General features: G+C 41.4%; 1 protein-coding gene across 1 annotated transcript in view; it reads left to right on the top strand.

Annotated features, from left to right (window-relative positions):
- The window catches only part of LOC125453468 (deuterosome assembly protein 1-like), a 133,521-nt gene that overhangs the window by 87,165 nt on the left and 19,826 nt on the right, over nucleotides 1–26,530 (top strand). Inside the window, exons 8-10 of the mRNA XM_048533114.2 lie at nucleotides 19,379–19,493; nucleotides 20,276–20,473; nucleotides 21,984–22,070. Coding sequence (XP_048389071.1) covers nucleotides 19,379–19,493; nucleotides 20,276–20,473; nucleotides 21,984–22,070 — 400 coding nt within the window. The remainder of the gene's footprint in view (nucleotides 1–19,378; nucleotides 19,494–20,275; nucleotides 20,474–21,983; nucleotides 22,071–26,530) is intronic.

The raw sequence follows: 26,530 nt of genomic DNA, 5'->3' as shown, positions 1-26,530 counted from the left end.
CCTCCAAACCATATACTTCTGAATGTGCCCTTGGCTGAAGTAAGAAGTAAAGTGAACAGCAGTGAGGTATCTCGGTGCCTTTGTGCCTCTGTGCCAGAGGTGAATCAGAGACAGTATCAGTATTGTTCTATTGCTAGCTAGTTGCAGAATACTTAAGAATATTCCTATTGTTATTTGATAATGGAAGGTTGGCTGAATCAGTTTTTTGTTTTTGTTTTTGTTTTATTCACTTGTGAAATGTGGACATCACTGGCTGGCCAACCATTTGTTATGGACCAAACACCCTCAAAATATTTTAAGTATGTAGCCCAGACCCTAGTTTTGTTTCCTTATTTTAAAGATATGTATGATGCAACTGGTCAAACTACTGAGTGTTGAGCAAAGCACAATTTATTTAAACACTATAGTAAAATGCAAACAAAAGAAAGAGGAATTTAGAATAAATTAACCATTGGAAAACTTAATCAAAAAATAGTTACAATACCTATTACTAATTAACTGTTCCAATATCATAAGATCCTATAAATACACTCATTGGCAAAAAGGCAAATACTGACATAGATTCTTACATGCAGTTCTCCAATCCAGGAGGGCCATGCATGAAGAGAGAAGTAGTAGCTAGGAATCATTCACTGAAGCTTCCAACTCTTCTGGGATCCCAAACATCTTCTGACTGCTGAAAAAGATACAAAACCCAGCAATCTTGATCTGTGAGGGCTGGCCAAACCCATTCAGATTGTTTTTATTGTTCCAACTTTTTCAAAAAAGACCTAAAGTTCTCACACATGGTTTACATAAGCTGCTTTCAGTAGCTAGTTTGGTATCTCTGCCTTTACTACCTCTCCTCAAAAATACTGAGGACAAAATAATGCTTTACAGTGGCAGCATCACCACACCATTCCTAGTGGTGAGTGGCATTCTTAAACTACTGCAGTCCGCATGCTGTAGGTTGACCCACAATGCATTTAGTAGGGAACCAGGGAGAATGTGGTCAGAATTCCAGGATTTTGATCCAGCAACAGTGAAGGAATGGCAATATATTTCTAAGTCAGGATAATGCGAGGCCTGGAGGTGCTTTTGCAGGTGGTGGTGTTTCCATGTGTCTGCTCCCCTTGTATTTCAAGATGGGCATGGTCATGGTTTGGAAGGTGAGGTAACAAGGAGTGGAGCTGGATGAACACAGCAAGCCAAGCAGCATCACAGGAGCAGGAAAGCTGACATTTTGGGCAGAAATGGGGGAGGGGAAGAGAGTTCTGAAATAAATAGGGAGGGAGGTGGAGGCAGACCAAAGACGGATAGAGGAAAGGTAGGTGGAGAGGAGACAGACAGGTCAAAGAGGTGGGAATGGAGCCAGTAAAAGTTGAGTGTAGGTGGGGAGGTAAGGAGGAAATAGGTCAGTTCAGGGAGGACGGACAGGTCAAGGGGGCGGGATGAGGTTAGTAGGTAGGAAATGGGGGTGCAGCTTAAGGTGGGAGGAAGGGATAGGTGAGAGAAAGAACAGGTTAGGGAGGCGGGGACAAGCCGGGCTGGTTTTGGAATGCGGTAGGGGGAGGGGAGATTTTGAAGCTTGTGAAATCCACATTGATACCATTGGGCTGCAGGGTTCTCAAGTGGAATATGAGTTGCTGTTCCTGCAATCTTCGGGTGGCATTGTTGTGGCACTGCAGGAGGCCTAGGATGGACATGTTGTCTGAGGAATGGGAGGGAGAGTTGAAATGGTTCACGACTGGGAGGTGCAGTTGTTTATTGCGAACCAAGTGTAGGTGCTCTGCAAAGCAGTCCCTAAGCCTCCGCTTGGTTTCCCCAATGTAGAGGAGGATGCAGTATGCCACATTAGCAGATGTGCAAGTGAACCTCTACTTGATGCGCAAAGCCTTCTTGGGGCCTGGGATAGGGCTGAGGGAGGAGGTATGGGGGCAGGTGTAGCACTTCCTGCGGTTGCAGGGAAAAGTGCTGGGTTTGGTGGGGTTGGAGGGGAATGTGGAGCAGACAAGGGAGTCATGGAGAGAGTGGTCCCTCCAGAAAGCACACAAGGGTAGGGAGGGAAAAATATCTTTGGTGGTGGAGTCGGATTGCAGATGGTGGAATCATCGGAGGATGATGCATTGAATCCAGAGGTTGGTGAGGTGGTATGTGAGCACAAGGGGGATTCTCTTTTGGTTGTTATTGCGGGGACGGGGTGTGAGGAATGAGTTGCGGGAAATGCAGGAGACACGGTTGAGGGCATTCTTGACCACTGCCAGGGGGGAGTTGTGGTCCATGAAAAATGAGGACATCTGAGATGTACGGGAGTGGAATGCCTCATCCTGGGAGCAGATGCAGTGGAGGCAAAAGAATTGGGAATAGGGGGTGGCATTTTTGCAGGAAGGTGGGTGGGAGGAGGTGTATTCTAGATAGCTGTGGGCTTGAAATGGATATCGGTTTCTAGGTGGTTGCCCGAGATGGAGACAGAGAGGTCCAGGGAGGTGTGAGAGATAGTCAGGTGAACTTGAGGTTGGAGTGGAAGGTGTTGGTGAAGTGGATGAACTGTTTGAGCTTCTCGTGGGAGCACGAGGCGGCGCTGATACAGTCATCAATGTAACAGAGGAAGAGGTAGGGTTTAGATTAGATTAGATTCCCTACAGTGTGAAAACAGGCCCTTCGGCCCAACAAGTCTACACTGCCTCTTGCAGCATCCCACCCAGACCCATGCCCCACAATCCACACACCCCTGAACACTACGGGCAATTTAGCATGGCCGATTTACCTAGCCTGCACATTTTTGGACTGTGGGAGGAAACCAGAGCACCCGGAGAAAACCCACACAGACACGGGGAGAATGTGCAAACACCACACAGACAGTTACCCGAGGCTGGAATCGAACCTGGGTCCCTGGTGCTGTGAGGCTGCAGTCCAGTGTAGGTGTGGAAGAGGGATTGTTCCACGTAACCTACAAAGAGGCAGGCATAGCTTGGGCCCATGCGGGTGCCCATGCCCACCCCTTTTGTCTGTAGGGAGTTTAGAAGGTGCAGTCTAAGGATCTTTGGTGAATTTTTGCAGTGCACCTTTTGGTAATACACACTGCGTTGGTGGTGGAGAAGGCAGATGTGGTGCCAGTCAAGCAATCTGTTTTGTGTTGAATGTTGTCAAGCTTCCTGAGTACTTTTGGAGCTGCACCCATCCAGGCAAGCGGGAAGTATTCAATCATATTTCTGACTTGCAGGTGATGGAAAGATTTTGGAGATTCAGGAAGTGAGTTACTTGCAATTGTATTCCTAATCTCTGACCTGCTCTTCTAGCCACTTGTGTAATGTGGTGAGTCCAGTTGAGTTTCTGGTCAATGGTAACCCCAAGAATGTAGATTGTGGGGGATGTCATGAATGGTGATGAATGTTGCGCATGAACGTCCCCACTTCTGACCTTATGATGGAGGGAAAGTCAAACATGAAATAGCTAAAGATGATTGTGTCTAGGACACAATCTGAGGAACTCCTACTGAAATGACTGACTTCCAACAACCACAAGTATCTTCCAAGTTGTCTTGCATGACTGTAGCCAGTGGAGAGCTTGCCCCGATACCTATTGATTTCAGTTTTTCTCGGCTTCTTCAATTTTTGCACTGGGTTGATTGTCTTGAAGTCAAGGGTTGTCACTCTCCCCTAACCTCTCAAATTCAGCTGTATTATCCCTGTTTGAATCAAGGCTGTAATGAGAGCAGGAGTTGAGTGACCCTAATGGAACCCAAACTGGACAACAGTGGTTAGGTTATAGCTGAGCAGGTGTTGCTTGTTAGTGCTATTGATAATGCCTTCCATCATTTCATGGTAGATCCAAGAGTAGACTGATCAGGCGTTAGGTGGCTGGTTTAGATTTATCCTGATTTTTGAGTACAAAACATATCTGGGCAATTTTTCCACATTGGGTAGATGCCAGTTTTTAAAGTATAGCGGAAGAGCTTGGCCAGGGGAGTGGCAAGTTCTAGAGCACAAGTCTTCAGTACTAATAGCAGAATGTTGTCAGGGCCTGTTGCCTTTGCAATACCCAGTAACCCCAAACTGTTTCTTGATATCACGTAAAGTGAATTGAATTGGCAGAAGTATTTGTCATGCTGGAAACCACTGGAGGAGGCCGAGATGGATCATCCAGCTGGCACTTTCGAGCTAAAGTGTGCTGTGAGTGCTTCAGTCTTATGTTTTTCACTGATGTGTTAGGCACTTCTATCATTGAGGATGGCAATATTTGTGGACTATCCTCTTCCACTGAGTTGCTTAATTGTCCACCATTATTCACAAGTGGATGTGGCAGGACTGCAGAGCTTAAATCAGGTCTGTTGGTTGTTTTATTGCTTAGCTATGTCTATCACTTGCTACTTATGCTCTTTGGCATGCATATTGTTCTGTTGGTAGCTTTACCAGGTTGATACCTCATTTTTAGGTATGCCTGGTGCTGCTCCTGGCATTGTCCTCTTGCATTCAGCATTGAACCAAGGTTGATCCGTAACTTGATGACCATCGTTGAGTGGCCATATACCCAGTCACAAGGTTGAAGATTGTTCTGGAGTACAATTCAGCTGCTGATGATGACTCTCAGCACCTCATGGATGCCCAGTCTTAAGTTGCTAGATCTGTTCAAAGTCTGTCCCATTTATCACGGTGATAGTACCACCAATATGATGGAAGGTATTCTCAATGTGACATTAACCACAAGGACCTTGCAATGATCACTGTTGTCAATTACTGACAAGTAAAGATGCATCTTCAGCTAGCAGACTGGTAAGAATATTAAGGACAAAGGGGTAAATGGGGAGAGAATAGGGCCCATTAAAGATCAGCAAGTGTCTACCTATGTGTGGAACCACAGGAGTTGGGATAGATAGTAAATGACTATTTTGCATTAGTGCTTATTGTGAAGAAGGACATGGAAGATAGAGAACATGGGGAAATAAATAGTGAAATCTTGAAAAATGTCCATATTACAGAGGAGGAGGTGCAGGATGTCTTAACGTGCATAAAAGTGAATAAATCCCTGGGACCAGATCAGGTGTAGACTAGAATTCTATGGGAGGCTAGGAAAGAGATTGCTGGGCCCCTTGTTGAGATATTTTTATCATAGGTGAGGTGCAGAAAACTGGAAGTTGGGGCTAACATGATGCCACTATTTAAGAAATGTGGTAACGAAAAGCCAGGGAACTATAGACTGGTGAACTTGACATTGGTCGTGGGCAAGATGTTACAGGGAACCCTGAGGGTCAGAATTGTCACTGAACAAAGAGACCTTGGAGTGGAGGATCATAATTCATTGAAAGTGGAGTCACAGGTAGACAGGATAGTGAAGATGGCATTTTATATGCTTGCCTTTATTGGACAGTGCAGTGGGTATACAAGCTGGGAGGTCAAGTTGCGACTGAAAAGGGTATTGGTTAGGCCGCTGTTGGAATACTGCATGCAGTCCTAGTGTCCTTGCTATTAGGAAGGATGTTGTGAAACTTGACAGGGTTCAGAAAAGATTGAAAAGGATGTCACCAGGGTTTAAGTTATGGGAAGAGGCTAAATAGACTGGGGCTATTTTCTGTGGAGCGTAGGAGGCTCAGGGGCGACTTTATGGAGGTTTACAAAATCATGAGGGGTATGTATATCGTAAATACACAAGGTCTTTTCCCCAGGGTGGTGGAGTCCAAAACTAGACGGCATAAGTTTAAGGTGAGAAGGGAAAGATTTAAAAAGGACCTAAGGGGCAACCTTTTTACACAGAGGGTCGTTCGTGTATGGAATGAACTGCCAAAAGAATTGGTGGAGCCTGGTAAAATCACAGCATTTAAAAGGCATCTGGATGAGTATATGAATGAGAAGGGTTTGTTGAGATATGGGCTAAATGCTGGTGAATGGGATTAAATTTATTTGGTATAGCTCTGCAGTATGGACGAGTCGGACCAAAGGGTCTGTTTCCATGCTGCACATCTCTATGACTCTGAGGTTGAGTATGTTTTTCCCTCTTATTGGTTCCTCACCAGCTGCCATAGACCCAGCAGCTATGTACGACCACCTCAGTCAGTGGTGCTACTGCCAAGTCACTCCTGATAGTAGACATTAAAATCCCCCATTCAGAGTACATTTTGTGCACTTGCCAGAGTACAGAGGAATATTGAGTCATCAGCCAATAGAGGATGGTATGTGGTAATCAGTAGGAGGTTTCTTTGCATTATGTTTAAACTGAAACCATGAGATTCATATGGTCTGAAGTCAGTGTTGTGTGCTTTCAGGGCAACTCCCTCTTGACAGTATACAACTGTGCCACCTCCTTTGCTGGATCTATCTGCTTGTGGAATAGGACATACCTAGGGATTGTAATGGTGGTGTCAAGGGCATTGTAAAACATGCTTTCATGAGTATGACTATATCAGACTTTTGCTTGACTCGACTGTGAGACATTTCTCCCAAATTTGACATTAGCCCCCAGGTGTTGGTAAGGAGAACTTTGCAGGGTCAACAGTGCTATTTTTGCCATTGTAGTTTCAACACCTAGGTCAATATTAAGTGGTCAGTTGAGTTTAATTTCTTTGAGATTTTGTAGTAATTAATACAACTGAGTGGTTTGCTAGGCCATGTCAGAGTACAGTTGAGAGTCCACCACATTGCTGTGGGTCTGAAGTCATATGTACAGCAGGCCAGGCCAGGCCAGGCTAGATGAGGTTGGCAGATTTCCTTCCTGAAGAACATTAGTGAACCAGATGTGGTTTTCTGACAATCAATGCTGTTTTCATGTCATCAGTTAATTCTTAATTCCAGATATTGTTTATTGAGATCAAGTTCTATTGTCTTCCATGGCAGGATTTGAACCCTAAAACATTAGTTGAGTTTTTGAATTAATAGCTTGAGTTCCCCTTTATCTACCCTGCTTCATAACTCATCAAAGAATCAATAAATTTGTCAGGTATGATTTCACCTTCACAAAGCTGGGCTGATTGCTTGGTTGTATTATGAAGTTCTAAATGTTCTATTATTTTATTCTTTATATGAGATGTGAATGTTAACCTACCTAGTCTATAGTCACTTGTTTTGTTTGCTTTTGGCCCCCTCCCTTTTTGAACTTGGATGTTATATTGACAGTTTACCAATCTGCTGGGATTCTTCCAGAATTTAATGATTCTGGGAAGATTATTACCAGTGCCTCTACTATCTCTGTAGTTACCTCCTTTTAAATTCCCACAATAGAGCCCATTGTGTTCAGGCAACTTATCAGTTTTTCTGTCATATTTTTTCTCCCCCCATTACTCATCCCAACTTTAGCTCCTTCATTATTTAGTATGTTTGGAATGCTTTTCAAATCCTCTACCTGTGAAAATAATTCTGTCAGTTCTGAGTATCTCACTTTTACTTTCAATATTCTTGTCCCTGTCACATCCAAATGGCTCTCAGGCCCCTCATCTTCCTGATGTAACAGTCACTCTACAGCTCTCCAGATATTGTAAAGCCTTTCGTAAGTCTTCTGTAATGCAGTCTTTCTACTTAAATAAGCAAAATGAGCTATCAATTTGTACACAGCAGGGTCCCAAAAGGAACGAATGAAATAAAGCATCAGTTAGTGTAGTTTCAATTATGTTGGTTGAGGGAGAAACATTGCCAAAACATGAAGAAAAATTACTGGTTACCTTATTGTTGAGTAATTGATATCCACTAGAAAAGCAGATTTGTGATAACATCACCTGTGAAAGATGGTGCCTTTGACAATGTAACACTTCGGATTTGAAAGCTGAGTACAGGATTAAGGATAGGATTCTTGGCAGCGTGGAGGAACAGAGGGATCTTGGTGTGCAGATACATAGATCCCTTAAAATGGCCACCCAAGTGGACAGGGTTGTTAAGAAAGCATATGGTGTTTTGGCTTTCATTAACAGGGGGATTGAGTTTAAGAGTCGTGAGATCTTGTTGCAGCTCTATAAAACTTTGGTTAGACCGCACTTGGAATACTGCGTCCAGTTCTGGGCGCCCTATTATAGGAAAGATGTGGATGCTTTGGAGAGGGTTCAGAGGAGGTTTACCAGGATGCTGCCTGGACTGGAGGGCTTATCTTATGAAGAGAGGTTGACTGAGCTCGGTCTCTTTTCATTGGAGAAAAGGAGGAGGAGAGGGGACCTAATTGAGGTATACAAGATAATGAGAGGCATAGATAGAGTCGATAGCCAGAGACTATTTCCCAGGGTAGAAATGGCTAGCACGAGGGGTCATAGTTTTAAGCTGGTTGGTGGAAAGTATAGAGGGGATGTCAGAGGCAGGTTCTTTACGCAGAGAGTTGTGAGAGCATGGAATGCGTTGCCAGCAGCAGTTGTGGAAGCAAGGTCATTGGGGTCATTTAAGAGACTGCTGGACATGCATATGGTCACAGAAATTTGAGGGTGCATCCATGAGGATCAATGGTCGGCACAACATTGTTGGCTGAAGGGCCTGTTCTGTGCTGTACTGTTCTATGTTCTATGTTCTATGTTCTTCCATTCTGCACATTAGTATTGGCCTTGACTATTCACATACTCATGTGTTGATTCAACCACTGACATTGAGTAGAATGCTGTCAATTAAACCAGGTTAAAACTAAGTTCATCTTTTGTCCCCATATTTATTTTGTAGGAAAACTCTTTCTTCCACAACTACAAATCGTTCAGCTCTGCTTCTACCCCTCATCTGTTGCCATCAAGACACCAGTCTATGCTTTCAAAGCATAATTCTTGACTATTCCAATCCACTTTGTTTTATAACAATGCGAATTTGGGCAGGCTATTCAACCTTTCAGGCCACTGTGTAGTTCAATAAAGTCATGGCCTATCTGATGTAACCTCAAATCTACATTCCCACCTACCACTGATAACCTTTGACTCCCATGCTTAACTTGAATCTAACTACCTCTGTCTTTAAAAAATCAAGGGCTCTGCTTCCATCACCTTTTCAAGAATATTTTTGGTGTTCGGGTCAAGGATGACAGAGTGGCTTCTGGGTGAGGGTGACCAACCAGAGGTTGGGATCTACATTGGTACCAAATATTTGGGGATTCTTGCAAAAGAATTTGGGGACCTGTTTAAAAATCAGCAAACAACACTTCAAAACGTGGTAATTTCCAAATTACTCCCAGTGCCATGTGCAGAATTAAGTACTGAAATATGAGAATAAGGGATATATGAATGGGAAGATACTTGCAGGAGGGAGAGTTTTAGATTCCTGTGACACTGGGACTGGCTCTGCGAAGATGGCACCTGTATAAGTCAGACAGATCGCCCTGAATTGAGTTCTGTGTTGAGCATTTTGCTACTGCTGTCGGTGGGCTTTAAACATCTTGGCATAGATGCAGGAAAGTAGAGAAGAATTCTAGGGTTCATAAAATACTTGGAGATGCAGTTGGCACTAACAGATAGAATAGAAGGTAAATAGGCGAATTCAGAGTAAGGGAGAAGGAATTGAGGTCAAATTATGGTTGCTGTGGATGTTTGTGAATACATGGAATATTGCGAATAAGACTGGAAAGTTACAGGTGCAAATTTCCATGTGAAACTATGATATGGTGATAACGCAGATATGGTTCAAGGAAGGGTAAGACTGGCTGTTTGATATTCCTGGATACGGAGTGTTCAGAAAAGATAGACCAAAAAGAAAATTTACACATGGGCTTGATTGAGGTTATCCACTTTCATGAGAAAGTGTGCAAATGTGCAGAGTATTTTTAAGATGGAAATTAGAGTATTGATGTGTAAAGAGACTTGGGTGTCCATGTCAATAACTCATTGAAGGCTAACATGCAGGTGCAGCATGCTGTTACGAAGGCTAATAGGACGTTATCCTTTATCACTGAAGGATTTGACTAGAAGAGGACTATGGTCAAGGTTCTCAGACCCCTGTTATCATGCTTTTGGTCCTGGGGACCAATGGATGGGACAATGGAGTGCTGTAGAATACCCTGATGGTGCTGGACTTTTGTGGCAGCCATGAACTTGTTCATGGAGGCAGACAAACAGTCATTAGATTTTTTATACCGCTACAGCTTCTGGGCAATGAGGGCCATCGCGTCCCTTGTGTCTGCTGTCTCCTGTATATTTGGATGACAGCCCCGATTGCCAACCCCTTGGGGTCATTTCCTGCCTTGGCTGAGTAGGTTCCTGGTCTCTGGCAATGATCCAAGTCCCAGCTACCCCGGAGTGTTTCTACCTTAGCCAAGTGAGGAACATTTAGAGCGAGGTGCTTGTTTGATTGTGAACCCACACTTTCAATGCCTATGGTTCCCAGTGAGTTGTCTATAAATGTGATAATGAGGCAGTGCAGAAGGCCACCTTACCACTGGTTCCTCTGAGGACAAGGGTACTTCATACTTAGTGATCCAAAGGGCAGTCCTTCTGCAGCCAGCCATTTCTCCATGGGCAACATCATTGGGAAGTTTCCAGAATCTGCCACATGAGAGAGAGAAGGCATTGTGTCCAGTAAGGTGCATTGATTGAGAGTGATAGCAGGGTTAATGTGAGAGTAACAGTGGTAGGGGGAGTGTTACCTACTTGTGTTGCGTGACCTGGAAACCCACGGGAGTGCTCCTTGTCTCCTCTTGCAAGGTCTAGGTTTCTTCCCTCTTAAGGGGAAGGAAATAGATGCCTGTCACACCCCTCACCTTGTTTAAGAGCCTTGTTTTAGGTTGTCTTGGCTTGTAATGAGAAAAAAGGGAGATTTTGAGTGAGATTGGAACAGGAGCAGGCTTTTCTGCTCCTCAAGACTATTCTGTCATCCATTGAGATTATGGCTGATCTCCGTATGCCTGCCTTTGGCTCACATCCTTAAGTACCTTTGCTTAACCAAAAAAAACCTAATTTAAAAGGAACATCTGATCTGGCATCCGCTGCTATTTGTGGAGGAGAGTTTCAAACCTGTACCACCTTTTGTGTGTAGAAATGCATCCTGACATCTCTCCTAAATTGACTGGCCCTAACTCTCAGACTACGCCCTCAGTTCTAAATGACTATGGGAAAGATAGAGGACATAAGGGGTTAGTGGTATGGGAATTTTTGGGAGTGAGTGTTGGGAGAGAGAACAGATGAAGGAATTGCAAGTACCAATGAGGATGATGGATAATGAACCTTGGAGGAAAGAATGTGCAATGGCTCTGATTGAGGTGGCAGAAATAGAATGTGGCACTTGCCTTGCTTTGCAGGAAAAGCCATTAACCTTCTTTTGACGTTGTTGGCCATCCCTCCATACCCTGGAGATGCTCAGACTAGGCTGGCAGGAACTGATTCCACTGCCTCTCTGCCAGTCCTCTCAAGATGATTCTTCTCCTTTGCAATTTTCCCGTCCAGCTGGATCTCCAGCTTTCTATCAGAAGCATAGTAACATTTTCATCTTTACTACGATGTTCTAGTTCTATCTTTTTTGGGAGTGCCAGAATTCATTTGGGTGTAAAGGGGTATTTTAAAGATAGCAAATCCTCAAGAGATGCTGGCCATTGTGAGGACATCTAAGTAGTCCGCTATTTCAGGAATGATGCTTGGTGAGACAGAGTTTAAAAAAAAATGAATGAGAGATGTCATAGGGCTTGGTAAGTAATTAAAGAGTTGAGTTTGGTCAGATAGGGCAAGAAAGCTTGCTAGGCCTCTGAATGAAAAGCCCTCCAAAAACTTGTTACAACTTCGATTCAGCCAAAAAAAGTCAGATTCAGCCCTGTGTCGACCCTCTCAAATGTTGCCCGCGCTCTGAGTACTTCCACCATTTTCGTTTTGTTTGCTGACACTGTTTGCTGTTTGTGATTCTTCTTGGCACAATGTGGTAGAGTTGAAATCTCAAACTTGTATAAATCTCAGTTAATTTAAACCCAAATATTAAATGACAACTAATTTGGATGAACATTGCTAATTATGATCAGATGACTGCATCTTTTAGTGGTTTCTGTCTGAACTGATGAAGTATGCATCTAAACTTACTGACAACTTGTTTTCAGTAGCAACAATTATTTAGAAAAAAATGTAACCTCTGATCTATCTGAATAAATAAAAACTCTCCAAACTGTAAAACAGTTTTGAATGTGCAGCTGATTGAATCCACTTGTACACTCCGGCAGGTAAATGAGAAGAAGAAGGTCTTTCAATAGGATGATAATAGTTGCTGAAGACTGGATTTGTGCATCAGAGCCGCAAGGAGATCCTGATGCAGCTGGAATTATTCATGAAATTGAAACTTTAGATGGGCAAAATTCACCGTGTCTGGAACCTTTTTAAACAAAAAAATTCCCCAAGGCGGAGTTAAAGTTGGAGCCTTCAGATAGTTCCAACTCCCTTAATTGAATAGTTAGCCAGGAAAAGTTTAAGGGATTGTGACCTATTGCAACTTCTGGCTAGCTATAATACTGATCTTTATCAAAGTTGCTGGAAAAGCTCAGCAGGTCTGGCAGCATCTGTGACGGGAAAAACAGAGTTAACATTTCGCCTCCGGTGACCCTTCCTCAGAACTGGTGGTGGCTGGGAAAACATCAGTTTATATGCAGAAAATAGGGATGTGAGTGGGGTAGGGAGTAAATAATACTGATCTTTCCCATCCACAGACATCAATCTTGCTCCTCTATCCACTCTGATCTGACCAGACCCAACCCAATACCCTGCACCTTGATCATAATGCCCCTAACTGGCCTCTTCCAAAACTCCCAAACTATCCCAACCCTTCACCCACCCACCTGTTGTCTAGTAGGCATCCTACATCTCACCTACTCACTTGGTATGCTACATTCATTTACGTTACGCACTTAACTTTTCTCTGTAGCTGTCAAAGTGGCTTTGGATATAGATATAGATATAGATTCCCTACAGTGTGGAAACAGGCCCTTCGGCCCAACAAGTCCATGCCGCCCCTTGGTGCATCCCACCCAGACCCATCCCCCTATAACCCACACACCCGCGAACACTACGGGCAATTTAGCATGGCCAATCCACCTAGCTTGCACATTTTTAGACTGTGGGAGGAAACCAGAGCACCCAGAGGAAACCCATGCAGACATGGGGAGAATGTGCAAACTCCACACAGACAGTCACCCGAGGCTGGAATTGAACCCGGGTCCCTGGTGCTGTGAGGCTGCAGTGCTAACCACTGAACCACCGTGCTGCCCCTTTGGACCTCTCAATGTAGAATACGGAGGCTAATGCTAATTTAATTCCCAGCTGTTTGCATTGACTCCTTAACTGGCCAGCACTGAAAACATACAGGGACTCCAACCTAGATCAGGAGATTTGGGAAGTAGAATTCTTGCTATAAATGGGAAAGTTCTGATTTTTGTCTGTTTTGGTTTTATTTAGACTGTTTAATGAGGAACTAATTTCCTTGTTATACAACTTGAGATAGACTTTATAGGAAATCTGTTCTGATGCTTTTGAAAAGAACACAGCTACTTACATTTTAGCTGAAAGGCAGAATATTGTGTCGAAGGCTTGTTATTATTACTATTTAGACCCTTGGGTTTAAAGTGGAAGAACCATGCATAGCTTTAAGTTTGATTTGTATTTCTGTCTTGTGTGAAATTAAAAGAAAGTGGCATAGGTATAGATTCATTTTGGGTTTGTTCAGTAAGTGGCGCTGATGTATCTGGAGTTTTAGTTTTGTGCATCTTAATGATGTGCTTATATCTTTCAGGTGAACAATGTAGTGCATTAAGTAAAATAAGTAGAAGAAGGAAGTCTTGTCTAAACACTAGAATCCGAATGGAAGGTTAGAGCCATCCAGGAAAAGAGGCAGTGTGTAGGATTCATTTACTCTGTTAAAAATACATTGTCAGCTTCTTGTGAATTGTGACCGACAATCACAATAAACAAACGGCACAAATAATAGTTACAGTCTGAAGCCAGATTTCACTGTGCGATTTGACTTGCCAGTATTACCATCTACTTGGATCCTGACAATTGAAAAACAAGAATTAGACACTTAATTGCATTAACAGGAGGGGCTCTATGCAGATCTAGAATTTTTTGTTATATTTCATTGTGTCATTATAATTTTGTATTTGAACAATGAAATTTGTATGATGTGTTTAAAAAATCAAAACATATTGTATTATAGAATGACAAGTCAGTTTTCTTAGTCCTTTTCCAAATTAAACTGCTCTAACACCTATTTAGGTTTGCCAAATTTGTCACAAGTACCTCCGAAAATAAGAATGGAATTGGTTGAAACCATGCATATTCTTGAGTTAGAGTCATACAATATGGAAACAGACCTTTCAGTCCAACTTGTCTGTGCCAACCAGGTTTCTCAAACTAAGCTAATCCCACTTGCCTGCATTTGGCCCATAACCCTCTAAGCTTTTCCTTTTCATCTACCTATCCAAATGTCTTTTAAATATTCTAACTGTACCTGCATCTACCACTTCTGGCAGTTCATTCCACATACATACCACCATCTGTGTGGAAAAAATTGTCCCTCTGGAACCTTTTAAATCTTTCTCCTCTCACCTGGAAATTATGCCCTCTAGTTTTGAACTTCCATAACCTAGGGAAAAGATCTTTTGCTACTCACCATATCAATAACCCTCATAATTTTATAAACCTTTATAAGGTCACCCCTCAACCTCCTATGTTCCAGGGGAAAAAGTCCCAGCCATTCCAGCCTCTCCTTATAACTCAATCACTCCAGTACTGGCAATGTGCTTCTACATCTTTTCTGCACCCTTTCTAATTTGATAATATCCTTCCTAGAGCAGAAATGTATGCAGTACTCCAAAAGTGGCTCACGAACATCCTGTATTGCTTTCATTTTATTTCCTATCCTGAAGGTGTCACGTCTGGTTAAGTTCATAGAATCACGCAGTACAGAAGAGACTCTACATGCCATCGAGTGTGTACTACTGAAAATAGACTGCCACCTGCTGTAGTGCCAAATTCCCACACTAGGCCCATAGACTTGAATATTCTGATACTTCAAATGCTTGTCCAAGTTCTTTTAAAGGTTGTAAGACTTTCTACCTCAACTACCCTCCCAGGCATGGCATTCCAGATTACCCACCATCATTTATGTTAAAACATTTTTCCTCAAATCCCCTCTAAACTTACTGCCATTCACTTAAATGATGCCCCTCCCTTGTTACTGATCCTTCGACTGAGGGGAGCAGTTGCCTTCTATTCACCCTGCTCATGTCCCTGGTAATCTTATACACCTCTATTAGATTCGCCTTCTGTTCCAAAGAAAACAACCTGAACCTATCCATCCTCTCTTCATGCCTAAGTAACTCCATACCATGCTGCTTGATCTCCTCTCCAGCCCCTCCAGTGAAATCACTGGAGAGTGGTAGCTAGAACTACACACAATAATCCACCTGTGGCCTAACATGGCCTCCGTACGCTTATAATCTATTAAACCATTAATAAAGACTAATGTCCCACATTCATTTTCTAGTTTATTAACCTGTTCAGTACCTTTGGGGGATCCGTGGACAAGCTCCCCAAGATCCCCTTGTTCCTCTGAGCATCCTAGTGTCCTGCCATTCATTGAGTACTCCCTTGTTCCTCCTTCTAAAATGCATCACCTCCAATTTATCAGGGTTAAATTTCATCTGCTACTGATCTGCCCATCTGACTAATTGGTTCATATCGTTCTGTAACCTAATACCACCTTCCTCACTTGAAAACCACCCAGTCAATCTTTGTGTCATCTGCAAACATTTATCATCACTCCAACATTCTCATCTGCATCATTAATGAATATTACAAACAGTAAGGGACTCAGCACTGATCTTTGGTATACCACTACATTCCAGGTTCCAGTCACAAACAGCCTTCTATCACTACCTTCTGTCTCCTGGCAGTAGTCAATTTTGGATTCAACTTGTCAAATTACCCTGGATCTCTTGAGCTTTTACTACCTTCATCAGTTTCCCATGTGGGACCTTGTCAAAGACCTTTCTGAAATCCATAAACTACACCAATTGCCCTATCCTGATCCAAGTACATGGTCATCTCCTCAAATAATTCTACCAGATTTGCCAGGCATGATCTTCCTCTGTCAAAGCTACGTTCACTATACCTGATCAAACTTTGCCTCTTGCACTAGAGATTAACTTTCTCATTCACTATTTTCTCCAATAGTTTCCCTACCACTGATGTTGGGCCAACTGGTCTATAGTTCCTTAGCCTATTTCTATTACTCTTCTTGGAAAGTGAAATTATATTAGTTGTCTTCTGGAACCTGTGGCCAGAGATGATTTAAAAATTTGGGTCAAGGCCCCTGTAATTTTTGTCCTTTGTCTCCCACAGCACCCTGGGATACAACTCATCCAGACCTGGGATTTGTCCACTTTTCAATCCACTAAAACGTCCAATACCTGCTTGCTGCTTAGGTTTTCCTGATCAAGAGCACAGTCCATTTTCTCAAATTCTGTGCTTGTATTTGACATCTCCTGAGTACAGACAGATGGGAAGTACTTATTTAACACTCTGCCAATATCTTCCAGCTTCATGCATGGTTCAATCTGATTGGTACCTTGCTCCTCCTCTTATCTATGATCATGAATATCTGGTTTTATGATGAATGATGCAGCACATTTGGAAACCATTTGGTCTATCATCCCTCTTCTGGCTCTTTGGAAGATCTATTCAATTGATATCCCAGCTTGTTGACAGTCAGAACAATGTATATCCGCTATACTAAATCACTAGTTCAATGGAAAAGATATCCAGTTGGATAGTTCACAGGTATACTCACCTCTGTGGATAAGTTGAAAATTAGATGATTTTGAGAACAGTGAGGTTTTGTATACATTTGAAATAACCTCTAAACATAACAAAGGAACAGTCTTTCAGATGATGCATTAAATTGAAGCGTCGTCTGCCTTCAAGGTTGGAATATTCTGTGTCACTATTCTAAAGAAAAATGGGGAGTCCTACTAATGTCTTGATAAATCTTTATTCCTTCATGAAAAGCAGGTTATCTGGTCATTTTCATGATGCTGTTTGTTGGATCTTGCTATACTCATTGTCTCTCACCGTCATCAGCCAAGGCACAGAGCTTAAAAGCAAGTACATTATGCTGAAGCTGTATGAAACATTGGTTAGGCCACAGCCACAGCATTACGTATAGGTCTGGAATTAATATTATAGGAAGGATGCTATCACACTGGAGAAGGTGAAGAGGAAATTCACCAGGGTGTTTGGGGAGGTGATGACCCAGTGCTATTACCATTAGGCTATTAATCTAGAGTTTCATTTTAAATCATTCTCCTCTCACATTCAAAATTAGATAGCACATTTTTAACTCTCCTATCCAATAGAAAAGGCTTTTGCTATTCACCTTATCCACGCCCTCATGATTTGGTAAACCTCGACAAGGTCGCCCTTCAACTTCCTATGTTCAGTGAAAACGTCTACTCTAGTGACATGAAGACATTGCTGTACTATCCCATACTTGACTTTTGCTTCCAAGTGCACATAAAAGCCAATTAAAGACAGGATCAAAAACAAAGTTGCTGGAAAAGCTCAGCTGGTCTGGCAGCTTCTGTGAAGGAGAAAACAGAATTAATGTTTCGGGTCAGTTACCCTTCCTCAGAACTAAAGCCAATTAAAGTTTAACTTCAAGCTTCGAGAAAGATAAACAGGCATATTACTAATGCAATACTTCTTCCAAATATTCAAGAAACTAAATACTTACTTTAAAACTAGGTAATATCATTTCAAAATAAGAAGCCATGGTGCTAATAAAGAAAATCGAGTTAGTTATCACACATTAGACGGGCGTCATGACACTCTGCAACAATCACTATAGTAAATGTAAAACGTCAAAGGCCATTTGTGGTGCTCATAGAGTCTGTGCCAGTCAAAAACAACCACTTAATTGTTCTAGCCCCACTTTCCAGGACTTAACCCATAGCCTTAAATGCCTTGGCATCACAAGTGCACTTCTAATTACTACTTAAGTGTTTTGAGGGTATCTGCCTCTACCACCCTTACAGTCAGTAAGTTCCAGATACCCAGCACTCGATGTGAGGGCAACTTTTTCTCTCAGAGCGTGGTTTGTACGTGGAATAAAATGCCAGATGAAGCGGTAGATGTAGGTAAAGTTAGAGCATTCAAAAAACATTTGGACAGATACATCAATAACAAAGGTTTGTAGGGATATGGGCCAAATGTAGGTAAACGGGACTGGTTTAGTTTGGGAAACTTGGTCAGTATGGACATGTTGGACAGAAGTCTCCATTTCTGTGCAGTAGGAGTCTGACTCCTATATTGATATTTTAAATTATAAAATTGAGTGTGCTTTTAATTATTGTTGTAAATGGCTATGAAGCACTTTAATACATTCTGGGGTTATGCGAGGCACTTGATAAAGGCAAGGAATTTTCTTCATAATTTGCTGATTTTAACTTCTTTCCTAACAGGTTAATGGAACAAAATTCATCAGATGTGATGACTGATGAACTAACTAATTTTGAAATGGAATGTCAAAGTTCATTGAAACATCTTTGGGCCAGTAGTAAGACTAAAACACTGCTGCAGACAGAGATCCTGAGATTAAATGCAGAGTAGGTAAAAGGCTGTGACTGGAAAAATTCTATATGAAATGGACTGCTGAATCAAGCCAACCGTCCTATTTTGTGTATTTACATCACAGTAAAATTAAGACCTTTAAGGACCTTCAAAATTGACTGTAATAGTTCCTACCTAAATGTCTTGAATTTTAAAAAATGACCTTGAGCTTCCACTGCCTGCCACTTCAACACACCACCTTGTTCCCTGACCAGTATTTCTGTCACAGGCCTGCTGCAGTGTACCAGTAAGCTTCAGTGCAAGTTCAAAGAACAAAATCTAATTTTCTACTTGGGCTGCTATGGCTTCCAGCACTCAACGTAGAGTTCAACTACTTTAGAGCCTGATTCCATCCTTCCATGCTTTTTATCCATCCATACTTAGTCTTTTATTACTTTGGGTGACTGTGCTAAAAGCAAGCATTCTCACTTACTCCTTGGCCTATTATCATATTGTATGGGTTGCATTCAGTACAGCATTTTCAATGGACTAAATGGCCTCTTTCTGCCTATAGGGATTCTATGAAAAATGGTGTCATGTACTAAAACCATAGCATGTTTTTCACTTTGTCTACTGCCATTTATACCTCCTTCCCATCCCTAAAATAAGAATCAGATACAGTAAAGCTTCAGTTTTCACTAAGTTATTTAAGTATTGTGATGTTCAGTTCTTTTGTTATATTGTTGTAAACTCAAAACTTTGCAGGCATACAGGAATTTATTCTTATCTCTGCATGTTTATAAAATTGATCTATTAAAGTTGCAATGTCATAAATGCACGGACATGGAAATTTGTTCTTTCCCAAATGAATGCTTAAACTGATGGCTATGAATCATTTATGCGAAGATGCACACGCAGTTGAAAATGTGAATTGTTTTTCCTTAGGCTTGAGTTATCCCATACATATTGCAGGCAGCAGAATGATGAACTCAGCAGAAAAGAGGAGGAGTTACAGAGATTGCAGAATGAATACGTGGAAGTGAACAAGGAAGTCAATAAAGTATGTCAGTACCATAGTTTTTTATTATTCTGTCTCACCTCATAGCCATGAGAATTTACAATTTTGTACTATGTTCCTTATTGCACATAATTCATCCCTGCCAGCTTTCTTTACCACTTTCTAGCATGACTCTTTAAGTCAAAAATAGGAATTGCAAAGTCACCTACTTCAATTAATTTTTCCCGAGCTCTGGCATGTTTCATTACTAGGAAAGCTCCAACAGCAATAATATTTTTTTGAGGTTTGCCCAAAATAAATTACAGTTTTAAGGGAAAACGTTATTTTGCACATTCATTAGCCTATCATGCAATGTTATTGATTGTTATGCTGCATTGTTTTAATTCTCTCAAAGGCTCAAATCATATCACACTTCAGCTTTATAAAATGAATATTGGATACACATAGAGTAATGAAGACTGAAAATGACTTAACTGGTCCATCTTCCCTGCTGTATTTGTTGTGGTCTTGCTTTTGCACATCCCAGAATCACAAATCAATTGATTGTCATGATTTTCTTCATTGCGTTACACAGAGAAAATCGGTATTCCTCTTCTGACATATTTGTTTAAAATTCTTAGTTGAGAAAAGATCTAATTTAAAGGACCTTCTAATTACAAATTCTTATTTCAATAACTGAATCATCTCCATTATCATTATATTCTACCTGAGAAGCAATAAAATATTACTCCTTGAATTCTCTAGCTCTAAATTGAAAGATATAACCATGTCACTTGATCACCAAAATATTTTAAATACCTATTTTGTGTTGTATCTTTTTGCAGTTGAGGGACTGTCTATGTCAGGAGGAGCAGTTGCATAGCTCTGAGATGGTAGGAATTAGAACAGAGATCTCCAAGCTGACTACAGAACTCGATCAAAAAGAAATCACCATAGCAACTGTCACAGAGAAAACTGCTTACCTGGAAAAGCAACTCAAAATTGAGCTGGAGAAAAGAGAACAAATATTGGCTGAATATCGGGTGTGTGAAATTGTATAGAACAAATATATAAGTGGATCAGTTAATAGCTAATCTTAAAAATTGATTCCATAACTATATTACGAAGGTTGGGGAACATCTTAAAGCTTTATACAGATAACAAAATGTGGAGCTGGATGAACACAGCAGGCCAAGCAGCATCTTAGGAGCACAAAAGCTGATGTTTCGGGCCTAGACCCTTCTTCATCTTTTTTTCTGATGAAGGGTCTAGGCCCGAAACGTCAGCTTTTGTGCTCCTAAGATGCTGCTTGGCCTGCTGTGTTCATCCAGCTCCACACTTTGTTATCTCGGATTCTCCAGCATCTGCAGTTCCCATTATCTGTGATCTCATCTTAAAGTTTTAATTTAGTTTAGTGAGCTTTGCATTTTTCTACGACTAAATTAGCTGTTGAAACAAGTTTGTACAAGAAGAATAAGGACTGCAGATGCTGGAAGCCACATACTATAGGTGTGAGGCTGTAAAAGCACAGCAGGTCAGACAGAATCCCAGTAGCAGGCGAGTCAACGTTTTGGGCCAAAACCCCTCTTCAGTCCTGAAGTGTTGACTCACCTGCTTCTCAGATGCTGTTTGACCTACTGTGCATTCCCAGCGTCACGCCTGGGTTCCAGCATGAAAAGAGGCTTTTCAGTCATAGTGGTCTTGCCATTCTCTGCTAGAGCTACTTGGTTCGAACCACACAACCACCTCTTTCCTGTAGCTCTGCAAACTTGTACACTGACAAACCTATTTTCTAATATCTTATTGTGCATATTTGAGGCCGTGAATTTGCATCAACAGTGTTTGTTGTTGCTTTTATTATTTATATATCCCTTTCTTCCTTTTTCACCTTTACCATTAGGAAAGATCAAAATAATTTGAAGTTGCTAATATAGAACAGGAAAATATAAAATTTCTCCGTCTGTTTGGTTTTTATATCAAGTGCATAGCTCTGTTGAAAAGTAAAGATTACTTTTGAAAGAATGATGGAGAATTTTTGGTTTAAAATTTTGTCTTGCAGCTCCTGAGAAAATATTGTTTGAAATCTCTTCTCGTTGTGAAGGGATCTGTTTCATGTAGTGCACTGAATAACAAAACTGGTTCTGAAGAATAGGAGGGCAGCTCAATTGATGTTTGCAGTCGACCTGTCAGCAAACAGATGTTAATATGAGTCAAAATTTGTAAAATATTAGGTGCTGATATGAAAAGTTATTAATTTTAAAAACACAATAAAGTTTGCTTTTTATTTGGAATCATTAATACATATATTTGGCAAATGTTCTTCACTTTGTGTTGGAGGGTGTTATTCTAACATGGGAGTATGAAGCAATAAAATGCATAATAAGGAATATTTTCAACTGCACTGTCAATGAGAATGCTGATGCTCACAGAAGTGCTCTAAAATGTGAAAATAACCCATTTCTCATTTTAAGTAAACATGATTTTAAGGATTCTTAAATTCTCAAACACATGTAATGAAGTTGTGTATAACTTGAGTTTTGTATGAATTTACAGGTGGCTAAAGAGCAGCTTGGATCTCTTAAAGCAGAGAATCAACAGTTGAAGAAAAATTTGCAAACTCTGGAGGACAGAATACCAATGGTAAATTGAAGTGAAATTTGGAAAATTATAATATTGTCAAGTACATTTTTAAAATAGAATTTGCTACAATATGAGAATAAAAGCAAATCTCGTTTTTATATATTTAAAATGTATTTATTTTTTGCTATTTTTTGGTGTGGTGTGCTGAAGTAGAAAAACAAATGTAAAAACTGCTGTGGATCTGACTCCTGGAGCTCAGATAACAGGCTATGGCTGATTTAGCAGCCAACTTCTCAATTCATCTTGAGATGAAGCAGCAAGTACGCTTTTTGAAATCTGTTAGAACAGTGCAGGTTAAATTAGTAAATTCAAAGTTAGCAATTATTAACAAACTTTGCCATTGTGCAACATTGCTTTATTTTTTGACATTTACTTCTAAAAATGGGGATTGATATAGAACATAGAACATAGAAAAGTAAGCACAGTACAGGCCCTTCGGCCCACGATGTTGTGCCGTGGAATATTCCTAATCCAAAAATAACCTAACCTACATTCCCCTCAATTCACTGCTGTCCACGTGCACGTCCAGCAGTCGCTTAAATGTCACTAACGACTCCGCTTCCACGACTACCACTGGTAAACTATTCCATGCGCTCACAACTCTCTGGGTGAAGAACCTCCCTCTGACGTCTCCTCTATACCTTCCTCCTAACACCTTAAAACTATGAGCCCTCGTGGCAGTCAATCCTGCCCTGGGGAAAAGTCTCTGGCTATCGACTCTATCCATGCCTCTCATTACGTTGTGTACCTCGATCAGGTCACCTCTCTTCCCCCTTCTCTCCAGAGAGAAAATATGATCAGTTTCTAAAAATATAATTAATATTTGTGACTTCAGTAAAACAGTTGCCTTCCCTTTCCTGTTCTTTCCCTTTCCTGATCTGCCCCTCATTCCCTGTGAGTTGTAAGCCTAAGCGACTCCGAGTTGCACCATTTATTTACCTGAGCTGACCTCAAGCATCAAGAACTTTTAATTAGAAGACTTGCCAAAACTATAAAGCAAGAATTTAGTTTAAAAACATAAATTGATGGAAAAACTCAGCAGGCCTAGCAATATCAGTGAAGGGAAAGCAGAGTCAATGTTTCTGGTTCAGCGACCCTTTTACAAAACTATTCTGATGTAGGGTTACTAGATCTAAAATGTTGACTCTTCAGGGTTTCTCTGGCTATTTCTGTTGTTGTTTCAGATTTCCAGCAGGCATAGTTTCTCATGGTGTCAAAAATTTCATTTAGAGGCTTTGGACAAAATTTTGGAGGAGGATGGTCTGATGTGTGGATGCATACAAACTGAGTAAATTAGTTTTTCTGAAATTTTTATTCCCCTTCTTGCTTTCCACTTTGTTTTGTATCTTGGCAAAGCAACACTTTCTAAGGGCTTGCTTGGCTTTAGTTGCCTAATGATTTTTAGTTTTGCTTGGGGCCAATGACCAGTGAATCCTGGCACATGGACCTAAAAGGAAGTACCTAGTATTAAAAATGAGTTTACTTAATTATTTTTAACACATTCGCAAATCATAGCCTGCCTAGATCAGTCCTGATAAAGATAGGAGTACAGACATTTTCTGCTTCCATTTCCTTTAAATGGTTGTAATGAAGCGCTGCATATCAACAAGACTGCTGCATATAGCAAGAAACCAAGCAACATTTGTATAGACAATGTTTGCCACTTCGTATTCTGCTCTTACAGGCTGTCTGTCCCTCAGAATGGAAATTTGCAATATATTTTAGGAGGTAGCTGCTTAATACTATTGCTTTGTATATGAACAATTAAAATGGAATACCAGCATAGAGAAAGGATTCTGGGACAATGGATGCTCTGAATGTAATTGTAGAGAGAGAGAGAGGAGAATCATGATGGCTCTGGGATAGACAAGGAGCCCCTCAAGGATCACCCGGGGGGATTGGGATCTGGTGGCCAGGGAGGTCAGTTCTCAGCATCTGGCCTAGGTGATCTGGTGGCAGTGTCACATGAAGTCTATTGATTTTTGCATGAGTGATCAAGGTTAGTGAATGTATCTTCACTTGACTTCCTAGACCGATGCCCTCAGTCTTTCACATTCCTTAATGCTTCACAAATCTGCAGTATTGCAGCCGTCAGCACCTCCAAGGAACTCAGGACTTGGACGCAATATCTTCTCCAATGAATATTCTATTTCATTCGGATGCATCCGTCAGTGTTACCAGCCTCACAGCCTCCATGTTCCTCTAGCTATGCAGCTGCAGTAGATGGATCACTCAAACATCAATGTAGTAACTTCTCTCTGGCAGGACATGTTGACACACAATGCTACAAACCAGTGGGTGACGAAAATTCCTGCATCACCTGATACCATTAGAATGGATGGCTATCCAAAACGTGGCCATTTGCAATAGAATTTGATCTTCTGAGAGCAATGAAGAAAGCAAATGTTGCTGCTTTATGCCCCTTTCTACTCCCGACTCATTGCTATCTGGCATGTTGAGTAAGCTGTAGTTAGTATCAAAATAAACTTCTTATTTACCCTTGCCACAGCTGAAAATTGCTTTCAAAGAGCCAAGAACTGTCTTCTGCCACAGCAACCCCAGGGAGGGAGTGAGAGAAACAGTTTAGCATTCAAGAAGAACTGTCCTGACTCGATCTGACATTTCCAGCCAACAGTTCAGATAATTGAACTGCCAAGTCTTTTTTAGAATGGATATGGAACTTGGTGAGTCAGCAACCAGGTCGAAGAAAAAGGATGATTCATGTCCCGGCTCCATGGAGACCAATCTTGCGAACTCTGTAGAAAACTCAGATAAGGATCTCAAGAGGTCAGCATACAGCAGAACTCTGATGAGCACTCTCACAAAGATATTAGTAGCATTGGTCAGCTTACCTGATGGGGTTATGTTATTGTAAATGAGTATGGTGGACTCTGGCTTTAATTTAGCAAAGGGCATTTCCAGGTACCTCGAGGTAGTTAGCACAGCACTGAGATCAAGGATCTTCAGGATTTGGAAGAGCAAATGACAAGTCAAAGTGTCGGCAGAGGGCATGAGAGTCATTTTTCACCCTCTCTCCAGCTTTGCCATTTGAGAAAATTGCAGCTGCTTAGTTGATATAGATAACCCAGAGTTTAACACACTTTGACAAATCTGTTAATCAGTAGACAACTGTAGTTCTGCCATCTGCAAGAACCTCAACCCCAGGGAAGGCACCAGACAAAGCATTACATAGTAACTAATTACAGCATATACATGGCAGGCCACATCTACTAGAACTGCCTGAATTGTGTGCTGTGTAATACCAAGATTGTTATAAACAAAGAAGGCACAAGGAAGGAATAACAAACTTGGCTGCCACAAACTGGGCTAGTATTTCCCCTTCCTCCAAGTCCTCCGGTTAGAAAAGCATGACATGGAAAGATACAGAAGAGGGACAAAGGTTGTGACATCAAGCTGTCAAATACTAACACTATCTCCAGGGCACCTACCCAGAAGAAACAAAACATTTAAGAAGTGTTTGCAGATGGGTGATCAGGTAGGTCAGAAATGGTTATGAGGAAATCAACAAAGATGATGAGTTATAAAGGTGTAAAATTATCTCCAAAGCCAATGGCAAGAGATGGCTCTCATCTGAAGTGAATTACAGTGGCTGATCCTGTGTAGATCAGGATTGACAAGAAAGAGAACACCAGTAAAGAACACTGGAACACTTTCATAAAACAACAGAAGCCAGAGAAGACCCTCACAGCAGTAAACTACAACCGTGGGCATGCAAGAATATACTCGATACTGAGGAATCCCAAAAATGTTAAAGTTATGCAATCATCAACAAACATATCCACTTCTGACCTTTTGATGCATAGAAGGTCATTGATGAAGCAGCTGAAGATGATTGGGCCTCAGGCTTTACATTGAGGAACTCCTGCAGAGATGTCCTGGAGGTGAGATGGCAGATCTCCAACTTTCACAACACCTTCTCATGCAGGTATGACTCCAACCAGCAGAGATTTTGCCCCTTGGTTCCAGTTTTGCCAGACTCCTTTTATGCTACAAATGGTTGAATGTGGCCTTGATGTCAAGGGCTATCACTCTCGCCTCATCTCCGGAATACTACACTTTTATTTCTGTTTGAACCAAGGTTATAATGAGGTTAGGAGTTGAGTGCCTCTGGCAGAATGCAACTAACCATCACCTCACCAGGTTATTCCTGAGCAAGTATTACTTGATAGCACTGTAGATGACACCTCCCATCACTTCATGGCAGATCATGAGTAGACTGATGAGGCAGTAATTGGTCAGGTTGGATTTGTCATCTTCAATGTGTGCAAGAAATACCTGAGCAATTTTCCATATTCAGGTAGATACCTGTGGAAGAGCTTAGCTAGGGGACCTGCAAGTTCTGGACCACAAGTCTCCAATATTGTTGGTGGAATGTTGTCAAGGCCCAAAACCGTTGCAAAATCCAATGCCTCCAATCATTTATTGATATCGCATGGAGT

Source organism: Stegostoma tigrinum, chromosome 6, assembly GCF_030684315.1.
Source record: "Stegostoma tigrinum isolate sSteTig4 chromosome 6, sSteTig4.hap1, whole genome shotgun sequence".
Lineage (NCBI taxonomy): Eukaryota > Metazoa > Chordata > Chondrichthyes > Orectolobiformes > Stegostomatidae > Stegostoma > Stegostoma tigrinum.
Note: the sequence above shows the minus strand (reverse complement) of the source record. Positions and strands in the feature narration are given on the sequence as shown.